The 24,538-nt window shown below is 36.3% G+C and overlaps 1 protein-coding gene across 1 annotated transcript; it reads right to left on the bottom strand.

The window, feature by feature from the left end:
• Positions 1–120: 120 nt before the first annotated feature.
• Positions 121–22,791, bottom strand: LOC129280972 (ubiquitin carboxyl-terminal hydrolase 14-like). The gene is made up of 13 exons (XM_064111864.1): positions 22,684–22,791; positions 18,234–18,412; positions 16,516–16,620; positions 14,695–14,798; positions 13,514–13,706; positions 12,793–12,935; positions 12,186–12,300; positions 8,034–8,099; positions 7,542–7,634; positions 6,472–6,597; positions 4,516–4,609; positions 3,202–3,309; positions 121–2,599 (listed from the first exon to the last, which is right to left on the bottom strand). Exons 1-13 carry the CDS (start codon positions 22,697–22,699, stop codon positions 2,397–2,399), a joined length of 1,545 nt encoding a protein of 514 aa, XP_063967934.1. The 5' UTR covers positions 22,700–22,791; the 3' UTR covers positions 121–2,396.
• Positions 22,792–24,538: the final 1,747 nt, after the last annotated feature.

Here is a 24,538-nt window from a genome sequence, read left to right on the forward strand (position 1 = left end):
TTTTTATTACCAAGTTGATATTGGTATGAACTAACTTAGTATGAACTTCATTGAAATACTTTAGGGCGAGGCCAAATTCATGTAAAAAAACCCATTAAGAAAACAGTGAGAATACAAACATTACATTGCCTGTTGGAAGTACAGAATTTATTTTCAGATCTTTACCAAACTCGTCACAGTTATATCAATAATATGTGATTTTTTAATATTCATGCTTAAGCTAAATGGAATAATAACTATCATTTACAATTGAATTAAATAATTGGGCATTATCATCGGGTGAAAAAGGCCAACGTAGCAATCACATTGCTTTCCCACTTCTGACACAGTATATTCAATTACACATAAATAGGAAGGGACTTCTTTGAAAGAAAATAATGCCAAAATATGACCATTAGTAAGCTATTAACCAATAGAGTGTTCCATGAAGCACTTTGGTCAGTGACTTTCACCAACAATTTTGCTCTAAGCCAATCAGATGCAAGCATTTCTATGGCTTACAACAAATAGTCCGTTAAAATTACTATTTGTTTCATGAAATGAAATAAAAATAAAATATAACGTGAAATGAAAAAAAAAAACATGTGTTCAACTACACAAAACTGAAATGACCTTAATGATATAAATTTGTTGATGTATTTCACATCTATGGACACTTTGTGTTTCCAACAATGCTTTCATCCCCTGTGACAAGCAATGCTTCTTTTTTAATTATTGCAAATTATATTGGCCAATATATTTCCCCCATTCTCCACTTGAAACTGCATGCAATGTCTTGTCTGCTTTCCCTTTTCCCCTCATAATCGAGCAAACCAGGGGCCCGTCTTACAAAGAGTTGTAGAATGCAGTCAGAGAGCAGTCAGAATGCACTTCGAATGTCATTCGATATTTCTCCACTTCGAATGCACTTCGAAAGTTTTGAACATGAGCAAAACATTCGGGCCGGTCACAAGAATGGACCCGAATGTCTGGAATGCACTCAGAATGCAGTCAGAATTTTTAGAATGCGCTTCGAATATCCAGGAATGTACCAAGAATTTTCATTCCGACGGCATTCCGCCTCTAGTGTGACGGGGGTTTAAATGAATCCTTTTTAGAATATTCTCATTGACTTCTGGCATGCTACATTATGAAGAAGATATATCAATCCCATCCCAGTCTCGGCCGTCTTTCTCAAAAGATCAAGTCAGGGAAAAGAAATGATCATCGATCAATTACATTAATAGGCTGTTAAAATATTTGTAGCTCAATTTTTTAGTAATGAAATCTGCTCCTAATAAGCCCTATTTTACAGTTGACAGAGGTTGTAAAAGGTCTTTGACTTGTAGTTTGTTCAAAGTTTCAACTCCATTTTTTAATCCAGCAATAGAGAATTTGTGTATTAGTTCATGGAAGAAAGTTTCACAGAATGAGGAGTTTAAGCTTTGTAAAATGGCAAATTGATTTTAAGGAATATTGATGGCACTTCATAGGCAGCATGTTAAGCATAACTCATAAATCGAACATAAATCATTGTACCAGATTCCAGGGGGCCGTTTCATAAAGCTGTTCGTAAGTTAAGAGCGACTTTCAGAACGACTGGTGAACCTTTCTTATGCATTTATCCATCACAAATGAATATACCCTTCACAACAAGAAAGGATCACCAGTCGTTCTTAAAGTCACTCTTAACTTACGAACAGCTTTATAAAACACCCACCAGGTATTGTATTTGTGGGGCTGTTTCATCAAGTAATATAGATTTTCAAATCAATTTTAGGATTGTGGAAACAGCTCCAAGCGGATTCAAACCATGTGTAAAAAAAATATGATGGATAGTTGGAGAAAAAATGGACACATAATTTAATATGTACTAGGCATAATCATTGGTCAATATTACATCTTGCAGGGGTTTTATCAATTAAAATAGATGATAGAATTTACTTTTGAATTGATGAAACAGAAATGTGGGCTCAAAAATTGAATAAACATAGCCATACAAGGGTTGTGATTTTGCGCATACATGAACAGTGAAACATGGGTTAGTGACCAACTGTACAGAAAGACCAATGAATTTTATTTTTCTGGAATCATATTCCCGACTGAAACATATATTCCAGGAACTTGTTCATAAAGACCAACAGGGTCCCATTTCACAAACACATGATATAATATCAAATGCATGTTATCTATAACAAGTTTGCTGTCTGCTAATCAAGTTGATGATTTCAGTTGCTTATAACTGTAATTGCATATTTGCTATAACAAGTTTAATGAAACAGGACCCTGCTCACACAAAAGCTTTCCATTGGGGTGGTTTTCACAGACATGTTGAACTGCATCAGAGACAAAGAACGGGCTTTGCTGAACGTGGGACAGGGAAGGACGTAGAAATACACAATATAGTATGTTCATCTTTAGTTCATTGGGACATCTTCTGTTTTTTCTTCTGATTTCTCTTCTGATTTCTCTCCCGGTTTTTGCGGCGGCACCTCCTCCAGTCGTTTTGGGCCGTAGACGACGACGTAGGCGCAGTGCCAGTCTCCGCCTCCCGACAGCTTCAGTATGTCCTCACTGTGGACTGGGGTCACCTTGTCATCGTCAAATTTGATCCATTCATCTGGAGGAGGAAGTCAAAATGAAATACCAAAGAATCAGATATGCCACTTTGAATTGAACAATCAAGTCTAAAAATCATCTAGAATAACCTCTCTCCTACAAGAAAAAGGTGTTTTCAATGGCTGAAAATATGTTGAAAATAGTCTGAAAAGCGGAATCCCAGAAGAATCATAACAGCTGGTAGACTGCTAAAATGAACAATTTTGTTTTCCAATGTGCTCAAGTTCTGGAAGAATAACAAGTGCAATAAATCTTGGAAACCTGCAACCACTCTTTATTCACATTGATGTTATCCATGGAGCATTATTACAGAGTACAATAATGAGCGAAACTAATTTGAGGGGGCCATACATAGCGTATGAGGCAAAATTGCTCAATTTTGAAATTATTTTTTCAATTCAAAAAATAATAATTTTTCAATATATTTTACAGTATATTATATAACCCGGTCATTGGATTCATTTCAGTCCCACATATAATATTCAGAAAATAATATCACGTTTCACCCCTTTTCCTTTCCTCTTTTTCTCTTTCTCCCTCTGGCTCACTGCCCCCCCCCCTACCCCATCTTTTTTTCCCCCACAATTCTATCTGCATACTGACCTCCTCTTCTCTTGACCCATGCTACATAGTGACCTGATGAACTTGACCTCCCCTGATGGGTCAGCACAGCCTGGAGCTCATAGTAACCACTGTTATTACTGCCAATATCTGGAAGGAAGGATTAGTAATAAGTATGGGATATTCCATGGTTATTGGTACTGGTAGGACAAAATGTATCATGAGGTAACTGCACGACACAAAATACATGTAGCTTTTGGTAGTTATGAAGCGATCAACAAGATCTGGGCCCCGTCTTACAATGAGTTACAATTGATCCAATCAATCATAACTCTATATGGAAATCCATCAGTGTCATAATTTTTTCTAAAGAAAATTTAAAAAATGTCCTTTGTAAACAAAGGAAAACACACCAAATTGTCAAGAAATCAATGACTTTATGGACATACATTCATATCTAGAAAAAAATTGCAAACAAATATGCATTTCATATGTTGACTTTGCTGGCTTTCCATATTTGCGATTGATTGGATCAATTGCAACTCTTTGTAAGACAGGCCCCAGACATTCAAATCAAATCTAAGACTTGACAGGTATTACTGTCAATTAAAATGTGTCGCACAAATTATTCTAAAAACTTTTCCATCATCATTATCAAGACCATCCTACTTGTCTCCATCACTTATCCTTCTCATAATTACAGGTGTGCTCAAAAGTTAGTGAACCCCACCACAAAATGCACTCCTTCATGTCGAGCGTTGAAAGTAGAAAACAACACTACAATGTTCGGTGAGCCCCGAGAAACAAAACTTTATTGAATGTAATATTTATCACCTGACTTCACAATTAAATATCTAAAACATAACACAACTTGAACACTTTAAATATGCTCATTTTTAATGGGGTTCACTAACTTTTGAGCACCACTGTAACATCATCATTACCACAATCATCCTCCTTCTCCTCTTCCTCCTCCTCCCTAAGATCATCATCAACATCTCCCTGTTCCTCCCTGTCATGATCATCATCATCACCTTCCTCCCAATCCCCATCAATAAAAAGAGTTTACTATCTGGAAAGTCATATGGAAGATATTTGACACCCTTCTTCCTCCTCCTCCCTAAGATCATCATCAACATCTCCCTGTTCCTACTTGTCATCATCATCATCATCACCTTCCTCCCAATCCCCATCAATAAAAAGAGTTTACCCTCTGGGAAATCATAAGGAAGATATTTGACATCCTTCTTCCTCCTCCTCCCCAAGATCTACGTCAACATCCCCCTGCTCCTCCCCTTCCTAATAATCATCATCACCACCTTCCTCCCAATCATCATCATCAATCAAAGAGCTTACCATCTGGGAAGTCATATGGAAGATATTTGACATCCTTCTTGGGTTCTGCTACGACTACCGCACCCTTCTTCCCTGACTTGGCTGCATCCTTTGCCTAAAACAAAGAAAAGAGTAGACCATTTTAGAATAAATCCATATATAATCTATACAATACAGCCAAGCCTCGTTTATCTGGCCACCTGGGAACCAACACCCGTCAGTTTGATTAAAATGGACTGAGATAAACATAGTGGGACAACATTTAAAAGGAAATCTATAGAGTAGCAGGGCCCCGTCGTACAAAGAGTTACGATTGATCTGACCAATACCAACTATGGACGGCCAGCAACGTCAACATCTATTATGCATGCTTGTTCAAAATATTTTCTAGCTATGGTGTATATTCATGCATTCATTGTTTTCTTGAAAATTCACTGTGCATCTCTTTACATACAAAGGACATTGCAAATTTTTCATAGATTATTTTCATCCTATATTTAGGTCTGTTTCACGGTTTTTGAGGACAAATACAGGCACCCATATACATGTTTCTTCTCAGTTTGAGAATTTTTTTAAATCAGCTGCTCACAAAGTGAAACGATTCCTTTAACTTAGGCCATGGGCTGCGCTAAAATTGTGGGACGCCACAAATGCCAGAGTTTTTTTACATTGTACATTTCTTAGGTTTACTGTGTTCTTTCCTCATTCTACCATAATGGAGATAACTTTCTGATTTATCCTTCCAAGACAATGCAAAATGATGTGATATTCAACTAGCTAATATATTGGGTGATTTTAAGTAGGGTGTTAAAATCTGGTGTTGGTGCTGTGACACACAACACCAACACCAGCCATAACACCGTACTTGAAATCAAGCTGGTGTTGGGATTGACCTCAGAAAATATGACGCACTTCCGGCAGCTCGGGTTGAGCGTTGGCGTTGAACGTCGTCTGCTGAACCGAGCATTACAGCTGGTGTTGATGATCTACGTGTAATTTCACCAACACCAACCCCCAGCGATTGGGAAAATTGTGATTCAAGTTCGGTGTTGGTGTTGATGTTCTGAAACTCAGGAACAGGCGGTGAACAAGATGAAACATCCCGTAAAATTAGCTTTTACAGTTAGAATGAGTGCAAATCATCAGGACTTACTTATTTTGATGAAAAGTAATATTTTTTCTTTCGGATTCTTGCAGTGATTTCAGTCTTTGCTTTCTGAACGATAAGATTTTGCTGCAATTTGTCCCTGACTTTACTTTCGTCATCGAGACTTTCTCGCGTGAAGTTGAGAAGATCAGCAGCACTGCGCAAAGGCGTGACGTCATGGTCTATCGATAATGCGATCGGTATCGTTCCTCTGAACCCAGCTCGGTGTTGGAGCTCGGTTCAGCAGCCTTTTCCACTCTGAACACCAACACCGAACACCAAACTTGAAATCACCCACTGCATATCTATTGTTAGAGATTTATGTCACGATTGGCTAGCCATAGTTTAGACAAGAGTTTAAATTAATCCCAACTTCAAAAACCATGCCAATTGGCTTTAAAGAAATAGAGCGGATATGATCCAAACGTTTAAGATTATTCAGGGCATAGATGGTTTGCACTGTACAAATTTCTTCAAACTTGACACTCAACCTCGGACAGGAGGTCATTCTCGAAAACTAATCAAGTTAAGGGCACATTCAACACTCAGGCAACGGGACTTCTTGCAATGAGTAATCAACCTATGGAATGATTTGCCTTCTGAGATTGTAAACATTAACAGTATAAATTCATTCAAATCAAATCTAGAGAAGGCCTAGAAAACCAAGTTTAACCGTTTCGACCCCGACACAGAATTTGCATAACTCGTCCAAACCCACACATACATTGTAAAATTGTTGTGTTCAACTAAGGACAAGTTTAAAGAAGACGCAGAGGGGCAAATAAGTCTTCTATACTTTATGCCCAACATCAAGGAAAAAGGGTTTGTACCTTCTGTGCAAGCTCGACGTTCCTATCCTCAATTTCCTTGAATTTATTCCTGGCAGGAACTAGCTTTTCTTGAAGCTCAGGTGTGCAAAGCTCAAAGACATCTAAGGTCATTGGATATTTGATATCCTGCAAGAAAAAGTGAAAACAAAATATCATGCTTTCAAAGTGATTTTATATAAAACAGCAAAAGCAATACAGAAATATCTATTTTGATTGGCAACCAAAACCAATAAATTTAATGAAACATCAGAAAATTCATCCTGTTACACAAATTTCCATTTTATATTCTCCACATCACAACTGTTTTAGGGCATACACATTCATAAACCCTAGTAATTAATTGTAATTGTGACAGACATATTTGGGGGATTTACCAAAGCAAAAGACAGGACTTAATAATGATTCAACTTCATAACAATATTAACATATCATATCATCTAATTGCTTTGAATTCATCCTAATCAGGAATATTTTTTCATAAATATGAGTGCATTAAAAGCGACCTTACATTGACAAATCATGGGGAAATCAAGGCTAATCTCAGAACAGAGAAGGGATTCAAGTCTTTCACTCGGCTGCATGCCTGGGGGCGTTATGTAATAGACGCCAGCATGTCTGGGAGGTCTAATCTTAGGAGAGCAATAGACTGACCAACCAGAAGTAAACTGCATGTTTTCACTTTGAAACATGTAACTTCACAGAGGTTATTTACTTTGGTTTAGCAATCAAGAGACCTGCTAAGAGTCTAGGGATTGGGATTGTTGGAAACTAGAACTGTGATGACCCGTAGTAAATAACCATCACGAGTTAGGTCAAATTCGTGCTGTCTGAACTTTTATCGCATTAGGCCGACGGGCTCTCATAACGGACGGATTATATATATTATGCAAGTCAATTGGCCTTTTGCAAATTTCATATTTCCCCATGATTTGCCAATTGCCGGGTGCTTTAAAACCATTGTGTATTTGGTGGTACACTTAGCCATCAAAAATGGGTGTGAAGGCAACAGGTAAACACAGAAATAGCACAGAGATGAAGAGAGTGTGGAAGACAAGACAAGATTTCCTTACCTTTAAGATCTTCGCGCTGATGGCTTCTTTTTCTTTATAGTAGAATCTGACAAACTGAATTGTAAGGTAGGCTGGCAATCTATTGATTTTAGACTAGAAGGAGAGATGAGAAATTCAAGCGTTATTTTAGAAGAATCCGACTTCAGATCATGTAACATTTGGTAACCATAACAATAGAATAGAATAACCCTTTCAATGGGTTGTGTAATGAGACAGTTATTTTGATACGTCAGTGGATGTACTATACAAATAATGCACAGCTCTGAGTGCATTGTGTCAAATAAGCACATATGCAACAAGTTTTGTTCTCTGAAGCCACTTTTTTTCTACTTTAATCAATACCAATATTTCAGGGTAAGCAATCACCTATCATAAAATGGGTCTGTTTTACTAAACCTTTTCAGTTCATAAACAGGCTGTATAATTATGCTGGATTAACTAAATTGTGGATCACAGCAAGCAAAGGGGGGATAAATAAATGAACTTCTTTACCTCTTTGATATATTGTGCATCTCTGTTGAGTGTCGGAGAACTTTTCACTAAGGTCTCTTGTAATCTCTGTTTAAAAACAAATCATACAGTAAAGAATAAAGAAAAGTTATCTCAATAGTTCCATGACATCTGTTAAGTCGACAATTGCTCCGATGGAGAATCTGCACGTTAAGCCCAACAAAAACCATACCCTCTTAAATTAAATAAACCCTCATTCTAATATTTACATTATTCTGATCCAAAAACTTAATCACAATTGTAACTCTAACCCCTAAGCCCTCTGAGATATTACGACAGGTGCGAATGTCGCATGAGCATAAGTAGCAGGAGAATATGTCTTGTCACCTTCTCATGTGATACACAAGCATAAAGAATTGTTAGCTTTCGAATCCTTAATTGAAATAAATTGCATCTGTTTACAATCACAAGCAACCAGTATTACCTTTATATGTATAACAGATGCTACATGTACAGTATGTTATATTGCCTACTACTTATTTGAAGCTAAAAACAAAATTGATAAATTATACACCAATGGCAAACTAATAAATCACTAAATCAGAGCTGCCAACATTGGGATGATAGAATCCAGTAGATTTCGCGGAGGTATGATTTTGTGAGGGAGCGGCGGAACGTTGTCCAACGGATGGGAGTTTTGGGTAGCAAAACACATTAAGAAACAACATTTGATAGTAACCGACAGCTGTCTAAACCATCAAAAAAAATTCGGATAGATTCAGGGTTAGCACGTTTTAAACGGTGTGTTTTAAAACATGTTTTAAAACGCGTTTTAAAACACCCGTTTTTTTAACAACAAAAAACGTGTTTTAAAACACCTCATAGACTTGTGTGTTATAAATATGCATGGATGTGATTTTACATGAATATATTTTTTATACTTTTTTTCTTAAGTGGTATATTATTTTCTTCTAACTAAATCTCTTTCTCACCACCACTCTTTTTCTCCTCTCTCTTTCCCCCCTTATTCTCCCCTTTTCCATTGCTTTGTCATGTTCCTTTCCTCCTGTTCAATTATGTAGATCAATCTATATATTCTCATTTTAACAAGCATTTGAGTGTTGTGCTCACTTTTAGACAGGGAAAGAAACACTATTTAAAATAAGCTCAAATATGTAATAGTAGTACTTGAATGAAATGGAAGTGTTGCACAAGCACAATAATATTTTGCAAATAGACAGTATAACTGACATTGTAACCTTGAGGTACACACGAAAGTAGGTGAAACTTTGCGCTTTGTAAAGATGAAGAAAAGTAGTTTAATTCAGAATAAGATAATCAGCTAGCAAACCTTAAAGGACAAGTCCACCCCAAGAAAAAGGTATTATGCTGAAAATTTCATCAAAATCGGATGTAAAATAATAAAGTGATGACATTTTAAAGTTTCGCTTAATTTCGCAAAACAGTTATATGCGCATCCTGGTTGGTATGCAAATGAGGGGACTGATGACATCACTCACTATTTATTTTGTATGTCGTTATTTTCTCATTGTCATGTGAAATATATTTTTTTTCCTCCCTGAACATGAGTGGAACTACCATTGTTTTAACATTTTTTGGTTCAGTTAAGTTGGTCATTATTATCAAATCTGTATAAATTGAAATATTTTATTGTTCAAACAATTAAAAAAACAAAAGAAATAGTGAGTGAGGGACATCATCAACTCCCTCATTTGCACATCACTGAGTTGTTATAAATGTTTTGTGAAAAATAAGCGAAACTTTAAAATGTCATAACTTTCTTATTTTACATCCGATTTCGATGAAATTTTCAGCATTATGCTTGTTTGAATTTTCTCTACTGATTCAAATCAGCATTTTTCTGGGGTGGATTTGACCTTTAACCCTAACAATCCCAGGGGACTGTAATGGCCCCCTTAAAAATTTCTATGATAAATCCATAAGAACAGCAGGGCCACGCCATATTGTTCAAGACTATTTTTTGGATACATGCATGGATATGCGGTTATGATATTACCATGGAGCTACATGTATCAACACATTGATAGCTCCATGATATTACACAAGTAAAGCCAATGCAAATTTTTCGCCAACATTTTATCTGTATCAATATTTGTACTTTTTGTTAATGATTGGAAAATAATTGCCAATAATTTCCATTAAAAAACGATTAAAAAAAAAACAGTAACCACAAAACTGTACATAAGAAATTTAAAAAAAAACAGTTAAAACAAACATTGAAAAAAACAATTTGATTAAAATTCCTCAATTAAAGAAATAAGCAGTTCAAGGGCCTAATATTTATAGATTTAAACCCAAACTTATATTTCATGCACTTGTGCATGGTACCCGGTAGGATGTGAAAGTCATTGTAGCTTGTCCAGTACTGTGTGCGCCTCACTAGCGACTGACTGGAATACTACCCAGGGAGTGGAGGATGTGCATACATTGTGTGCGTGAATGACTGATTGAATCCGATGACTGGGTTAATAATATATCTGTAAAGCGCTTAGACACGTCGTTCCAATGTATTAAGCACTATATAAAAGCGGACTATTATTATCATTATTATTACTTAAAATTTGTATAATTGATACAAATGAAATAAAGCATATTGAATAAATGAAATTAAGCTTTGAAAGCCTATAGTCTATAGATTATGTTGTTTTCTTACATAGTGCAACTTCTTCTCACCCCTATAGATTGATAAGACTAAAAAAACCTGAGACTACATGTATGAGGAATAAACTTATAAAATGTCAACTTAATTTTTTGGCATTCAATTTCCTTGATTTAGTAATTTTGGGAAAAATATGAACTTTTCTGTTGAAAATTCAGTAACAAAAATTGTAGTCATCTCTTAATACTCCAAAAATGTAATTAAAACATCAAGAGCTTAAATCATATTGTATTAAGTGTATAATTTAATTGATTTACAGGAAAATTACATCGTTCGTTGGAAAAAAACGTTTTAAAACGATTTAAAACGTTTTAAAACAATAAAAAACGTTTTGTTTTTTTTAATAAAAAACGTTTTTTTATTACAACCCTGGATAGATTAAATGCACATTAGAGAGAATTCATGAATTGTCATTGACTAAATATACACTTCAGGCAATACAGTAGATTTTTTAAATAATTCATAAAAGAATGCATTTAACATGAAAATACCTTTAATTGGCCAGAGGGGGGAGGGGCTGCAGTAGTGGTAAACATGGTAAATGAGCTTTATATGTGGACTGTTTAAAGTCTCTGAGGGATTCCTGTGAAAATTGTCACACAGTCCCATTCTGCTTGAAAAGTATCTTTATTATACTTCGACAAGTATTTTGTCGTCTTGGTCTTGGATGACTCCATCTCCATGATCTCCATGGTCACTGGCGATGCGATTGTAGTGTGGATGAATCGAGACGGGGCGTGCTTCGCACAGCTCAGCCAGCCAGCGCCAGGCTAGCTCACTCACGAAAGAGAAAATGTTCGAATCCGATCAACCCAAGTGAAAGTAGGCGAAAAAATCTCCACTTTGCTTCTAATTCTTCAGGATTGTCAATAAAATTATTCCTGAAACTGAAAGTCGAGGTGTAAAAGTAATCCACTTGTTAATCCCATCGTTGATCCACAGTTTCAGCTCGAATAAGGCGCAAGCATGCTTACGAAAAATGTATTTGCTTTAGAAACTATATTCTAAGCCTCGAAAACAATAAGCCAGTTCGTAGTTCCACTCTGCGCATGATCAGAAGATTCTGCGCATGATCGGAGGAAGGTCATTGGTACTAAAGTGACATGGTGATTTAAAATCTAATGAGATGAGCACCAACTTTGATGTCTTGATAATTCATATATTCTTTTGAGAAAAAAACACAATGCATCCATGAATGACTGGTATTTCACAGTTTGCTAAGTGCATTGTACAACATGCTATAATTATGCATTCAAAGTAGAAATGCAAATAATACCTTAGAGTGTTCATATGTGTGCTATTCTAGTCACCTGGTCTATTCAATTTCTTCATCCAGCTTTGTAAGGCATGTTTATGTAATATCTTGCTTTGAAATCTGCCTATCATAATGAAAGAAATCAAAGGTCATTTGTCCAAAATTGTCCATGAAGTAACTACGAACTGGTCTATACTGTTGCTGCGGGTCTTGCATGTTTTGCCAAAAGTCTACTTACGTTTTTGAGTCCTGTGTGAAGGTATTTGACTTCCTGTGAGATGAAGCAGCTAAGCTGATAGAACGTCTCTTTTGATTTGACCGGAGTTTCTTCTTCTGATTCTACACATTTTAACCTGGTTCTTGGCAGTCAAGGAAAGAATCTTACTGTACATGAACAAATGTACACTACCTACTCAACGTATTGTAAACAAACCGCTGGAACTGAAAAGAGCAACATTTGTACCATCACAAACATACCATCCAAATGATAGCATTGCACAGAAGCGTACGTCACAAGATTGTTGCATATTCAGCCTGGCCCTTTGGAGCTCTGCACGTCATAAATTACCGGTACTTAATTTGTTTCTTTTTCATTTGATGGCAGGTTCTTCTTCTGACTCACCAAATTTTAACTGGGATCTTGAAGGTCACAGAAAGAATCTCAATGGAAACTCATACATGTTGGCACATTGAAATCAAGGTGTTCTGACTCTTGTCTTTCAAACAAGAGGTCCCAAATCCCAGGCATAATTTAAAATCAAATTAAATATCTTGATTCATTTAGACTTTTAACCAATACTCTACCAACACAGAAAAAAATAAAGACACAATGTTTAAAAGGATACATGCTTTCAAACTCGCAACCAAAGTACTGATCTACAAATGAATTCTTGGCCACAGCTCCAGCGGGTGCACTGTCCTCCAGTTTCACACCAGGTAACTTCTGCTGCAAGAGTCGTACAAGCTGTATCCAGCACTCATTAGCATCCTATGAAAAAAAAAGACGGTGAGTAAGCTCAATGCATATTGTAGAACGGTAATATAACAGTATCCCGTTTATGTGATTTGTTCAGAGGGCACACTCATGCTTCTTAACACTTGCTCTTCCTAACCTGAAAAAATCTCTCACTAGGGTCTGATGTTCAGGTCAAGTACAACCACTTAAAGAACCTAACAACAATATGAACTGGGTAATATCTATAACAAGTGGCAATTTAGGAAATAAAATATCATCAGCTTTTCAAAGTATGTGTACAAAACCAATGAAAAGTAAAATTACAAAATAAAGATAAAGTGGAAGTCATATTAAGTAGGCTATTCTAAATAATGTTCTTAATTTTTTTTGTCCATACTCACTCTTTTATCCACTTTCTATTTTATGTAAGCACCCACTGGATAGGGTCAAATGGTCTTTATTGACTACAGTAATTTAGTTTATTTGACCCTGGCAGTCCTGTGGGTGCTCAATCTATACTTCTGTAATATGTTTATGTGTTGTATTACATTGTACCAATTTCATATACTTTTCATTGCCGAAATAAAATAATAACAATAATAATTATGAACCTGCTGTTGGAAGCCGCCATGTTCACTCTTCTCCGCAAAGTGTGGGAATGCAAGGTGTAGGAGCTGAAGGAGAATGATGGGAGGGAAAGCTTCCGCCTTCTTGTCCATGACGGAGTAGAGATCTTTGATGGCCACCGTCATGGATTCAGCCGGGGCGCTGGCAGCGATTGCCATGTTCATTGCACCTTGGTACCTTTAAGTGTGAAAGAGAATATACGGTTAGAATATGAAGAAGGAGGGGGATAGAAGGAAAGCTTCCACCCTCTTGTCCACATCAGGGCCCACTGGGAGAACAGTTTTCGGAACTGAAGTGGCTTCCCTGGGTAAATATACCTATATTATTATTATTATTATCAAAGTAGAGATCCTTGATGGCCACCGTCATTGGTTCAGCAGGAGCGCTAGCAGCAATCACCATGTTCATTGCTCCGTATTTGTCAGCATGGAACTTTTTACCATCAGATATAACGTCAACAAAAGTATACATTTTAAAAGATATCTCATTTTTTAGCATTTTTAATGAATAATGCAAATTAATATTACAGTGTTTTTGGACTGGGATTGTGTGTTTTTTCATATCCTTCGGTTTATTTTGCTGTTGATTTTACGCAATCAAACTATTATAATTCACCATTCCTTCTAAACTTATCGTTTTCGATAAATTTGTTAAATGTAATGGTTGCTGTCCAGATAAACCTTCTGGGCTTACAATATAAAGCAGCTAAATTCCATTTTTAATTAAATAATTTTATCTATTTCATTGCAATATTGTATTTTGATTATCATATTCATACCTGTTGATGACTCTATTTTAATATAGAATGGAATGTAGATAAATTAATTGCCTTCAGCAGGGAATTCATCCACAGTGTGCTGCACTCGACCCAGGTGAGGTAAATGGGTACCGGCAGGAAGTAATTCCTCAAAAAGATGTGTGCACCTGAAAAGGTAGCCTAGCTTAGCCAGGTAATAATAATAGCAGGGCCCGCCGGGAGAACAGATTTCGGAACTGAAGTGGCTACCCTAGGTAAATATACCGTATCATTATTATTATTATCATAATGAAATCAAATTGAACTGAACTGCACAAAGCAGTAAAAAGATTAGAAAGAGGAGGGTGGCAAGGGGAGCAGCAAGCCTATTACATCTTCATTTATTTCATGCGTGTTACTTATCCTTACGATCTGAGCTGTTCCCTGAGGTCTGGCACACTTCTGAGGCACTGTAACGTAGCATTCAGGTAGCATGTATTACCAAGGTTGGTCAGGCCACAAGGCAGCTCCATCTGAAAATGAGAACAAAATACACAATTTCACATGATATCCCAAAGGGTTATTATGTGAGATGGGGGGTGTTTCATGAAAGTTGTCAGCACTATCTAAATTGTCAGTGCTGACTATTTCAGTGAAATCCTTGCTATTGATTGGCTGAGAAGCTCTGCCCTCTGACTGTTACTACATGTATGGTAACTGTCGGAGAAAGACGTCTTGTCAGTGCTGACGACTTTCATGAAACGGTCCCCAGATTAGTAATAATAATGGAAAGTACTGTATAATTGCGTTAACACTAAAGCAAGTGTATATACTGACATTTCTTCAGTTTGAAATTTCATAGTAGTACCAATTTCACATGATATCTCAAAGGGTTATTATGTGAGCAGATTAAATGGAAAGTATTGTATAATTGCGTTAACACTAAAGCAAAAGCATATACTGACATTTCTTCAGTTTAATATTCCATAGTACCCAATTTAACATGATATCCAGAGCTGCCAAGTTGTATTTTGCATTTTCGGTATTCTTATCCCCCAAAATCAGTATTTTGACAAAAAAATCAGTATTTTTACCGTGTGAGATAAATATTTAGTATTTTTCCCAAAAAAAGTGTATTTCATAATGAAATGCTTGGCGCACTCGCCCATCACGGCGCTCAAGCTGCATGCAAGCTAAAATGTGCACTGCTCTTGCAGATGAAAAAAAAAAAACATTGAAACTTTTGTATATCTCACCCTGGTGTTTACAAAATGATTGAAAAAAAAAAACAAGTTACCTGAAATTACATTGATCTAATAACCATATTTGTGTACGTTTTTATGAAATAGAGACATATAGAGATGATTTTTCTCAATAAATTTCGATTTTGTAAAAAAAAGAAAAAACGTACTGCCGTATTTTGGTTGCAAAAACGTCCTAAATACGGAAAAATCGTACTACTTGGCAGCTCTGGATATCTCAAATGGTTATTAAGTGAGCAGATAATAATGGAAAGTATTGTATAATTGCGTTAACACTAAAGCAAGTGCATATACTGACATTTCTTCAGTTTAATATTCCATAGTACCCAATTTCACATGATATCTCAAATGGTTATTATGTGAGCAGATAATAATGGAAAGTATTCTCTAAATACGTTAACACTAAAGCAAGTACATATAGGCCTACTGATATTTCTTCAGTTTAACATTTTTTATAGTACCCAATTTCACATATCTCAAAGGGTTATTATGTGGGCAGATAATAATGGAAAGTATTGTATAATTGCGTTAACACTAAAGCAAGTGCATATACTGATATTTCTACAGCTTGAAATTTCATTGTACCTTCTTTACATGAAATAATAAAAGAAGGCTATTATGTAGAAACAAACAGTAGTTACTACTGGGCAATTCCATAAAATATGTACGTCCGACCCCATGTATGTGAGACCTTTACGAAATCTACTACCACAACTAACACGTTTTTCTTCCATTAATGCTACTAGGCCACCACCATCTAACATAACCTCAGGGAAATTTTTCTCCCCCATAATCAGCCATTGGTTACCAAACTCTCTATTCCCATTCGCCACTGTCACACTGATGAAACAGACTTCAGACCAACACAAGCTGTTAAGTGGCGATTCCACTGACATGCATGTAGGCTACCATAGGTCGGTTTAGGGTCATTTTTCATTGATGTGACTGTCGCATATTGGTATTCAAGAGGATATTGGTAAATACTCACAGCTGTAGCCAGTTCTTCTTCTGTCATATCTTCCACGAATACAGTCTTTTCCGGAGGGGCTTCTGGCAAGGCTTCAGCTGACCCCATCATCAGCAGAGTCATACCCTGAGATTCGTATACAAAAGGATGACAGTATTTTGGAGGGAGTGCAAACGTGCTAGTCTGCATGCACATACTCATATTTGGCACTTTAAAGGAAAATTAAACCTTTGGGATAAGATAGCTTGTGCGAAAACAGAAAAATCAAAGAAACAGATCAACAAAAGTTTGAGAAAATGGAATAAATAATAAGAAAGTTATGAGCATTTGAAGTTTAGATCATTATTGTAATGTAGATCCTCCCATTGGCAATATGACACAGATGTGTGATGTCACATGTGAACAACTTTTCCATTACTTTTGTACATACATGTATTTCACTCAAAGTCTCAAACTGCCTCTTTTATAGTATCTATCAGTAGATCATGTATTCTTTCTATAGGAGGGAATGTAATAAAGATTTTCAAAGAATACATCATGGATTAAGAGTTTCTATCACCATAAGAATGAGCAAAAAGTGACATTTGGGGGGTATTTTATAGTCCATCAAATGGAAAGTTGTTCACATGTGACATCACACATCTTTGTCGCATTGCCAATAGGAGGGTCTCCATAGCAGTAGTGATCGCAATATTCAAAATGCTCATAACTTTCTCATTATTTGTCAAATTTTTCTCAAACTTTCTATGATCTTATTTTTCTGTTTCTACACAAGCCCACTTGTTTTACAGGTTTCATTCCCCTTTAACAAACTATACCATGTTTCAGGAGGAGACTGCACTCTAAACCATCTGTTTGTGTCAGCAGCCACTAGTCTGCAGGCACACACCTTGTTTGAAACTTTGATTAACAAGTGGGTCTTCACACAAGACTAGCACATATATAAAACTTCAAGGGCCTTCTGTACACCAGTCACTGTAGGCTGCACATTCAGACTCTTTATTTAACTCGAGTGAAGGTTTTGCACAGTAGCCTAGCAGCCACATGACACATGGGTGAATCTAGTCTCCTATTTCAGACTTGACATTCAACACTATGTGGAAACTATGGGTTTGCACTGTCTGCAGACATCAGCATTGCTTATAAAGTCACAAACTTGATACAGCAACATATAGTCTTTCATATTTTTATCCGCTCCCAGAATCTATCAAAGGGGAAATGCATTCACATATGTACCCATAATATTGTACTATTCATAGTTTAAAACAAGAGATCTTCAATCTAATGTCCAAATTGGTTATTCTCATATATATCTTAAGGAAAGTGTTCCTTTTTTCGACAGCCACCCTAACCCTTATATATATATTTTTTTTACTGTTCACTTTGGTTCATCGTTGCAAAAGGAACTCTTCCCCATCTCAAAATTATTTTCACATTTTCCTCATATTTCTTTTAATATTTTGCTCCTTCTACCCATAAAAAAATTTAAGTGATTTGAATTGACTTGATTTAAATTGAATGCATATCACATGCAGTCAAAAGGAACGAAATTAATGTAATGTTCAGCAGCAGAAGCATAAAAACTGCTGTTCAGTCATGCATTACTATGCAATATGCAGTCACATCGGTGTAACTGACTCCAAACCAACACATGGTATGTAATTGGAAATAACATAATAGCTTTAGTCGGTCTGGAATCAGTTATGGGAGTGTGACTGTGGCGACAGATCTATACTCACATCTTTAAGTTTGAAGTTACCCCAGTTATCGTCCTTGAGAACTTGCCCTTTGAGCATGATCTTCTGTCTCTGAGGGTACACTCCAGACAGGGCAAACATCTGGGCTTTCAGGACCTCCGGAGTCTCGTCCGTGTTGCATATTATATCATTGAACTTCTCCTTCCCCCACTTAACGTTGACTGAGCAAAAGAAATATGTAATAGAACTCTAAAATCGATTCAGTTGAAGACATATGCAGTAGATCTACATAAGTGTGCGCATTCAAATGGACAAGAGCAAGCGGTTCCCAATACCATGATTTGGCCACTTGTTCACTGCAACCACCCTGCCTATAGAGAATCTACAAGTAGAATTATGCAGTACACAACACACATTTATCCCTTTTATCAACACATATCACTTTTGTAACCAATAATTATTTCCATATAGGGTCATGTGTCATGAGGTTGCCTACTTTTGTGTTTTGGTGACTTTTGCTTTCGCGTCACCGTTTTAACTTCAAAAGTCTCTATCTCACAAAGTATACACCCTATGATAGTAAAGTATATATTTCCCGAAAAGAAATTGCTCAATGAACCCAAATATGCACTCATAAATAGCAATAGGTGTAAGGCCTAAATGTTATTGTGTTGAATAGAAAAATATTAATATTTTTTTTTAATCTCATCTTCGTGATCATAACAATTTGTATAGTCCCCCTAAAATAAAAATAATCACATTTCTGTACAGTACAGAGTCAGACCTTTCTAACAATGTATAATTTTATTGGGTTCATGGTCAATAAATTAGTACTTCAAAGTCAATCAGAATTTAAATATGCAAATTCTTTTTTTTAAATAAAGAATCATTTGTATATGTGTGCTACTTTTGCCTGCATTTCCATTACATGGTGAGTATATCTGATGTTACTTAAGGTATAATACAATTTTAAAGAAACTATAATAGCATAATTAGACAAAATAATACATTCTAAGATTCTTCACATATTGTTGGTCTCATACCCCTTTCATAAACCCAATTATGCAGATAATATCCGCATAATTTGGTCGTAAAATCGGAGCGGGACCAGAGTTTTCTGCATTATTTCGATGCTGCAATTATCCGCATAATAGCGGCATTGGGACCAGATTTTGACTTTATGAACGCATTCCAAAGTAATGCGGATAATTGCCATGGTGCGGTCACAAGGTCACCCTTTTCCAACACAACCCCATCGGAGGGGGTGTACATTTTTGTTCAATTTTTATTGAATTATCCACATTACTCTTAGGCGGATAATTGGAGGATGGGTTTATGAAAGGGATATTAGTGTCTCTGACCTGGGTTTTTTACCTTTAAAATCTGTAACAAAACCAAGTCACAGAATAGTAGAAATCACATGTTCTGTTTTTACACAAAGCCACATTGAAATCAAGAATAACTGGGAAGAGTGTCAATATGGAAGAATCGTTTTTTTCGATTTCTTTTTTTAATGTTCTTGACCTTGTTTTACATGACAATGAAATTGCCAAAATTGTTTTTTTCAAGAAACAGTAAAGAAGAATGTTCTAGCTTTAATCTGATACCAAATTTATAGTTGGAAGTTTTATGTTTAACCCCAAAAAGCACAAAATATTGAGAATCCCCATTGACTCTGTACAGGTGGCAACGCTTCCGGCACCACCCCTGTAACTCAAGTTCTTTTTATTCTAGAGCATTGAAACTTTCAAGAATGTTAGCAGATGAATTCAACTTCAAAATGATACCAAACTCGTTGGCATAGCTCATTTGCTTTGAAAATATTTTGGAATAACTCAACAAATTTACCAAAATATGCAACAGCACCACCCTTTTTGGTGGGTGACCTCATGACACATGGCCATAGTTGAGATTTATTTTTCACTAGTAACTTGGGGATAGTTTTTCTTTATTCACAAGAGCAATTAAAAAAAAAAAAAAAATTATGCATTGTTTGTGTAGGCCCTCTATAGGTGGAAAGTAAAATTGCAAGAAAATTGTCATTCAACAATCTCTATTTTTAATTTATAAAATTCAATTTACTTCAGAGCTATAGTATTATGATGAATTCAGTTTTGTACTGGAAACTGACAGTGTAAAAAATCAAGCATTTGTCCCCAACAAGAGAAACAAAAAGCCAAACATTGGCAACCTTCATCTCCATCATGGGTACACAGCAACAGAACGAAAGTTCCATTACGCTGTGGTCGGGTGCAGATGCGACATTTGATCATGATTAGTTTAGAGCAGCCTTATTCCCCACAAAGGGAGTCCTAACACTAACAGTAACAGTAACGGAGAATTCGAGAACAAAGTTACATCATAGCCTCTTTCACTGAATGATTTGGCTGTATTTTTTTATGTTACATGATTAAGCCTAATTGGCCATGAAAACTGTCAAAATAAAAATGTTCCATATAAATTGGCCACCTGTCATGTCTGTGACGTGTCAATACTCTAAGTTAATTATTAGGCATGTTAGGCTTAAGCGGTTAAGTCTTAAAGGAGAATGAAACTCTTGGAGCAAATTAGCTTTTGTGAAAGCAGAAAAATCAAAGAATAAGATCAACAACACTTTGAGTAAACTAGGACTAGCAATAAAAGAGTTATGAGCATTTGAATGTCGAGATCACTAATGCTATGGAGATCCTCCCATTGGCAATGCGACCAAGATCTGTGATGTCACACACGTACAACTCTCCCATTTGGACACTGAAAATATACCCCAAAACATCTCTTTTTGCTCATTCTAATCATATGACAAACGATTCATCAATAATATAATGTTGTGAAACCTCTGTACTTGTCATCTCATAAAGAGAACACCTCACCTTGTGATAGACTCTATAAAAGTGATAATATAAGTGAAATAAGTACTAAAGTAATGAGGGAGTTGTACGTGTGTGATATCACAGATCTTGGTCGCATTGCCGATGGGAGGATCTACATGGCATTAGTGATCTCAATATTCAAATGCTCATAACTTTCTTATTATTCATTCAATCTTCATCAAACTTTCAACAATATGTTTCTTTGATTTTTCTCTTTGATATGGATTCAGCTGGTTTCAAGGGTTTCATTCTCCTTTAACATTAAAATTTGAAGTTAACAAAAACATAACAACATGAACAACAAATCATTTCACTCCCCTTCAGACTTTGACAGTCAGTCACTCAGAGCAGTGTCACGTCAGTGAGTAGACCAAAAGCTTCAGTCTCTGTATTTTGGTTGTTCCGCTGAACTACGTTGGCTCCACTCACCATACATAGACTGAAGGGGATGGGGCCCCGTACCTACAGCCAACGTATAGTGAACTAGCGTTTTATAGATCGCGATTTAAAACTGTTTTTTAAGCAAAATTGAAAGTTTCATGGTTTCCATTATCAGGGAAATATAAATATCTTAAGTAATTGCATACCTTGGGCCGGAGTTATTGAAAAAAATCCTCTGGATGATTGAGAAATCTGTCATCTAAGACATTTTCACCTGACCTGACGGTTTTTCTTGCAAGTTGCCATCTTGAATGACGTCATTATCGTTATTAACTTAATGTCTCGAATCGATATATCGCGATTATAACTAGTACTAGTACTAGTATAACTAGTATCGTTTATCTTCGGTTTCGTTCGCATATGGATCGTATAATATCGAAAGCAATATCGATATCACATTCGTGATTGTTGACGTTCGTTTGTAAATATTTTATAGTTTGGCTGCCATTTTGACCATTTTTATCGTGTTCAACCCAATTAAACATCGGTAAAGTATATTTTGCATGCCTTTTTCATCTATATCGTTTAAAGTATTTAAACATTGAAATATCAAGTTTTAAAAGTTTGTTGTTTATACATCCTTAGATTGTAAATTCGATGTGTAAAATTACATCAAACTTTGGACTGTGAATTGACAAAAGGGAGGGAATGAGAACACATGCGAGCCCACACGTACACCCTACCGTCGGTAAATGGGGATTACAGTAAAATGTCAGAAATTGTTGAATAAATCCCCAGAAACGACGGTTATTCCTGTCTAGTCAGTGAGTCACTGACTGAGTGACTGGTCGAAAAGACAAGGCAGCTTGTGACTCTATCCTTACTGATCTGAGTGCAAAATTTTGGTTTTAGTTTGAAGAGTCAAGGACGAGAAAGTCTTCTCCATATTCAATGGCCCCAGGGCCACGCCAGGAAGTTGACCTCGTCACCTTACACTGACTTACAGCCTTCGGCTCCGGTCGAAGGCCGCCGGCGCCGGCAAGAATGCACGCAAGCGCAACTGAAAGATACCACACATAATTCACAATACACGGGACTGAAATGTTCTTTCCGGCGAATGAATGAAAAGTGGTCTGGGATAATTCGCATAAATTTAACAGAAATTTCACAACATAAGTCATCAAAACAAATTACTACACACTTATTAATCATATAAGAATGTTTAAAACATGCAAACTTACTCTTATAAGATGGCATTCTGGAAATTCTGCCGGAACGGTTCAACGGTACCACTTTCAAATTTTTCAACGTGCACTCGATTGAATGAGTTAACAAAATGCATTGAACTTTGACATCGACGTCATCATATTTTGCTAGCGACATCACTAGCCGAGCTCGTGAGTTCGATATGATGGGTGTGCTAGAGGGGGCCTTTCTGCTTTTTAATAAATGATCCTATTTCCAATGTTTCATGCAAAGTCATACAATTTATTCTCAGTCTAGTGTTCATTTTTTTAATGGACTGATGTGAGATGAAATGAATAAGAGCCCCAGATAAGAGATGAAACGAGGAAAACATCTTTAAAAAATAATGAAATTCCGAAAAAATGAAGGGATGATCTGATCAACCTTCCTACTAATCCACAGGCCTAGATTCATTCCTATTGTTATTTGTATTTCAAATTACCCGGGCTAATTCCCTATACCTTTTACAGTGGCCTACCCGAGCTACTTCGAATGATCTATATATTTTCTCCGGAAATTTCCGATAAGTTTCCCCTTGATTATCTTCCACTTAGTTTCTCTAACAAAGTTATTTTGCAACCTCAGTAATGCTCTTTGGATCAATATCCAGCAATATGCACCTTTAGTTCCCTGAATATTCTACAACTCTCATTCTGAAGCGCCTTTCCTTTCAACTGAAACCAATTTTTTCCCCAACCTCACCTCCCTCTCTCGATCCCCTTGCATAATGGTCTATATGTTCCCCGCTCTGAACTCTATATCTCTCCTGCTACCTGTAGCATAACCTCTTCTCTCTTCCTTTACTTTATGGCTTGGCTCCTTTCAATTTATCTCTTTATCAACCCTAGTGAACCATACCTTCTCTTTATAAAATGTTCGAACACATTCTCTAGAGGCAATATAGAGGTCTAGTTGCCCTTTCTCTGATTTATTCTCTTCATTTTCAAGGAATGTAGGCCTCCCTATATCGGAATGAAAATAAAAACAAAAACAAACCATACAAGGGCAATTAAATAACGAACTCATTTTCACTTACATACCTCCTATATATATCTCTGTATCACTTTATTGAAATATTGAGACATTTAGTGTCATTTTTACATTCTATGTTGTGCTTGTGTTTAACCTCCTAATGATAATGCTAGCAGTGTAATTTTCTGAGAAGGAAATATTATCTCACAAAGCTACGTGTACATTTAGCTGGCCTCATATTCTGCTTCAGTATCAAACTTTTGGTGGAGTTTAACATTATGTGAATACATGTAATTTGTTGTTGTTGACATAACAGGGATGGTATGCTGAACACTGTCTAATCTCGAGATTTGACAAAGGAATGATATATTCTAGCTGGGGGATGTCATAACTATAAATACTGTTACAGCTTTTTTCCTTTTTTTATCTAGTGCACACAAAACTATGCAATTTCATAAACGAGCTTACATGTACAACTTTTCATGTATGATAAAAACTTATGACGTCTCGCAGTCAAAAGATTTGTTCACCATTGACGAATGTTTACAAGAATATTTTTTCATGCTACTTGAAGTTAGGCCCTACATATCAATTCTTATTTTTGGTGTAAGACTCAGAATACCTATTTACGACAATCAGATATGTAGCAAATATATTTCATCTGTTACTAATAAGTTTAATGAAACGGGAACCCATGCAGGGAGGTGTTTCACAAAGAACGTAGTCTGACTGAAAATTGCAATCAATTCCCAGTTGTGCATGGTATCACGCACCACCGCTTTGGTCAGATTGGGACCCTAGGACATGCTCTACCATTGTAATAATCAATGACATTACCTGTTAAAGGGGTAGTTCACCCTGACAAACAAAAACTTTGTG

The sequence above is a fragment of the Lytechinus pictus genome, chromosome 17 (genome assembly GCF_037042905.1).
Source record: "Lytechinus pictus isolate F3 Inbred chromosome 17, Lp3.0, whole genome shotgun sequence".
Classification (NCBI taxonomy): domain Eukaryota; kingdom Metazoa; phylum Echinodermata; class Echinoidea; order Temnopleuroida; family Toxopneustidae; genus Lytechinus; species Lytechinus pictus.

What these genes read in the sequence shown, in the direction of transcription:
- LOC129280972 (XM_064111864.1), bottom strand. An exon ending in GTAACTTCAAACTTAAAGAT is followed by an intron (nt 16,621 to 18,233) that starts GTGAGTATAGAT and finishes TACGAATCTCAG; the next exon opens with GGTATGACTCTGCTGATGAT. An exon ending in ATGGGTCAAGAGAAGAGGAG is followed by an intron (nt 2,600 to 3,201) that starts GTCAGTATGCAG and finishes TTCCTCCTCCAG; the next exon opens with ATGAATGGATCAAATTTGAC.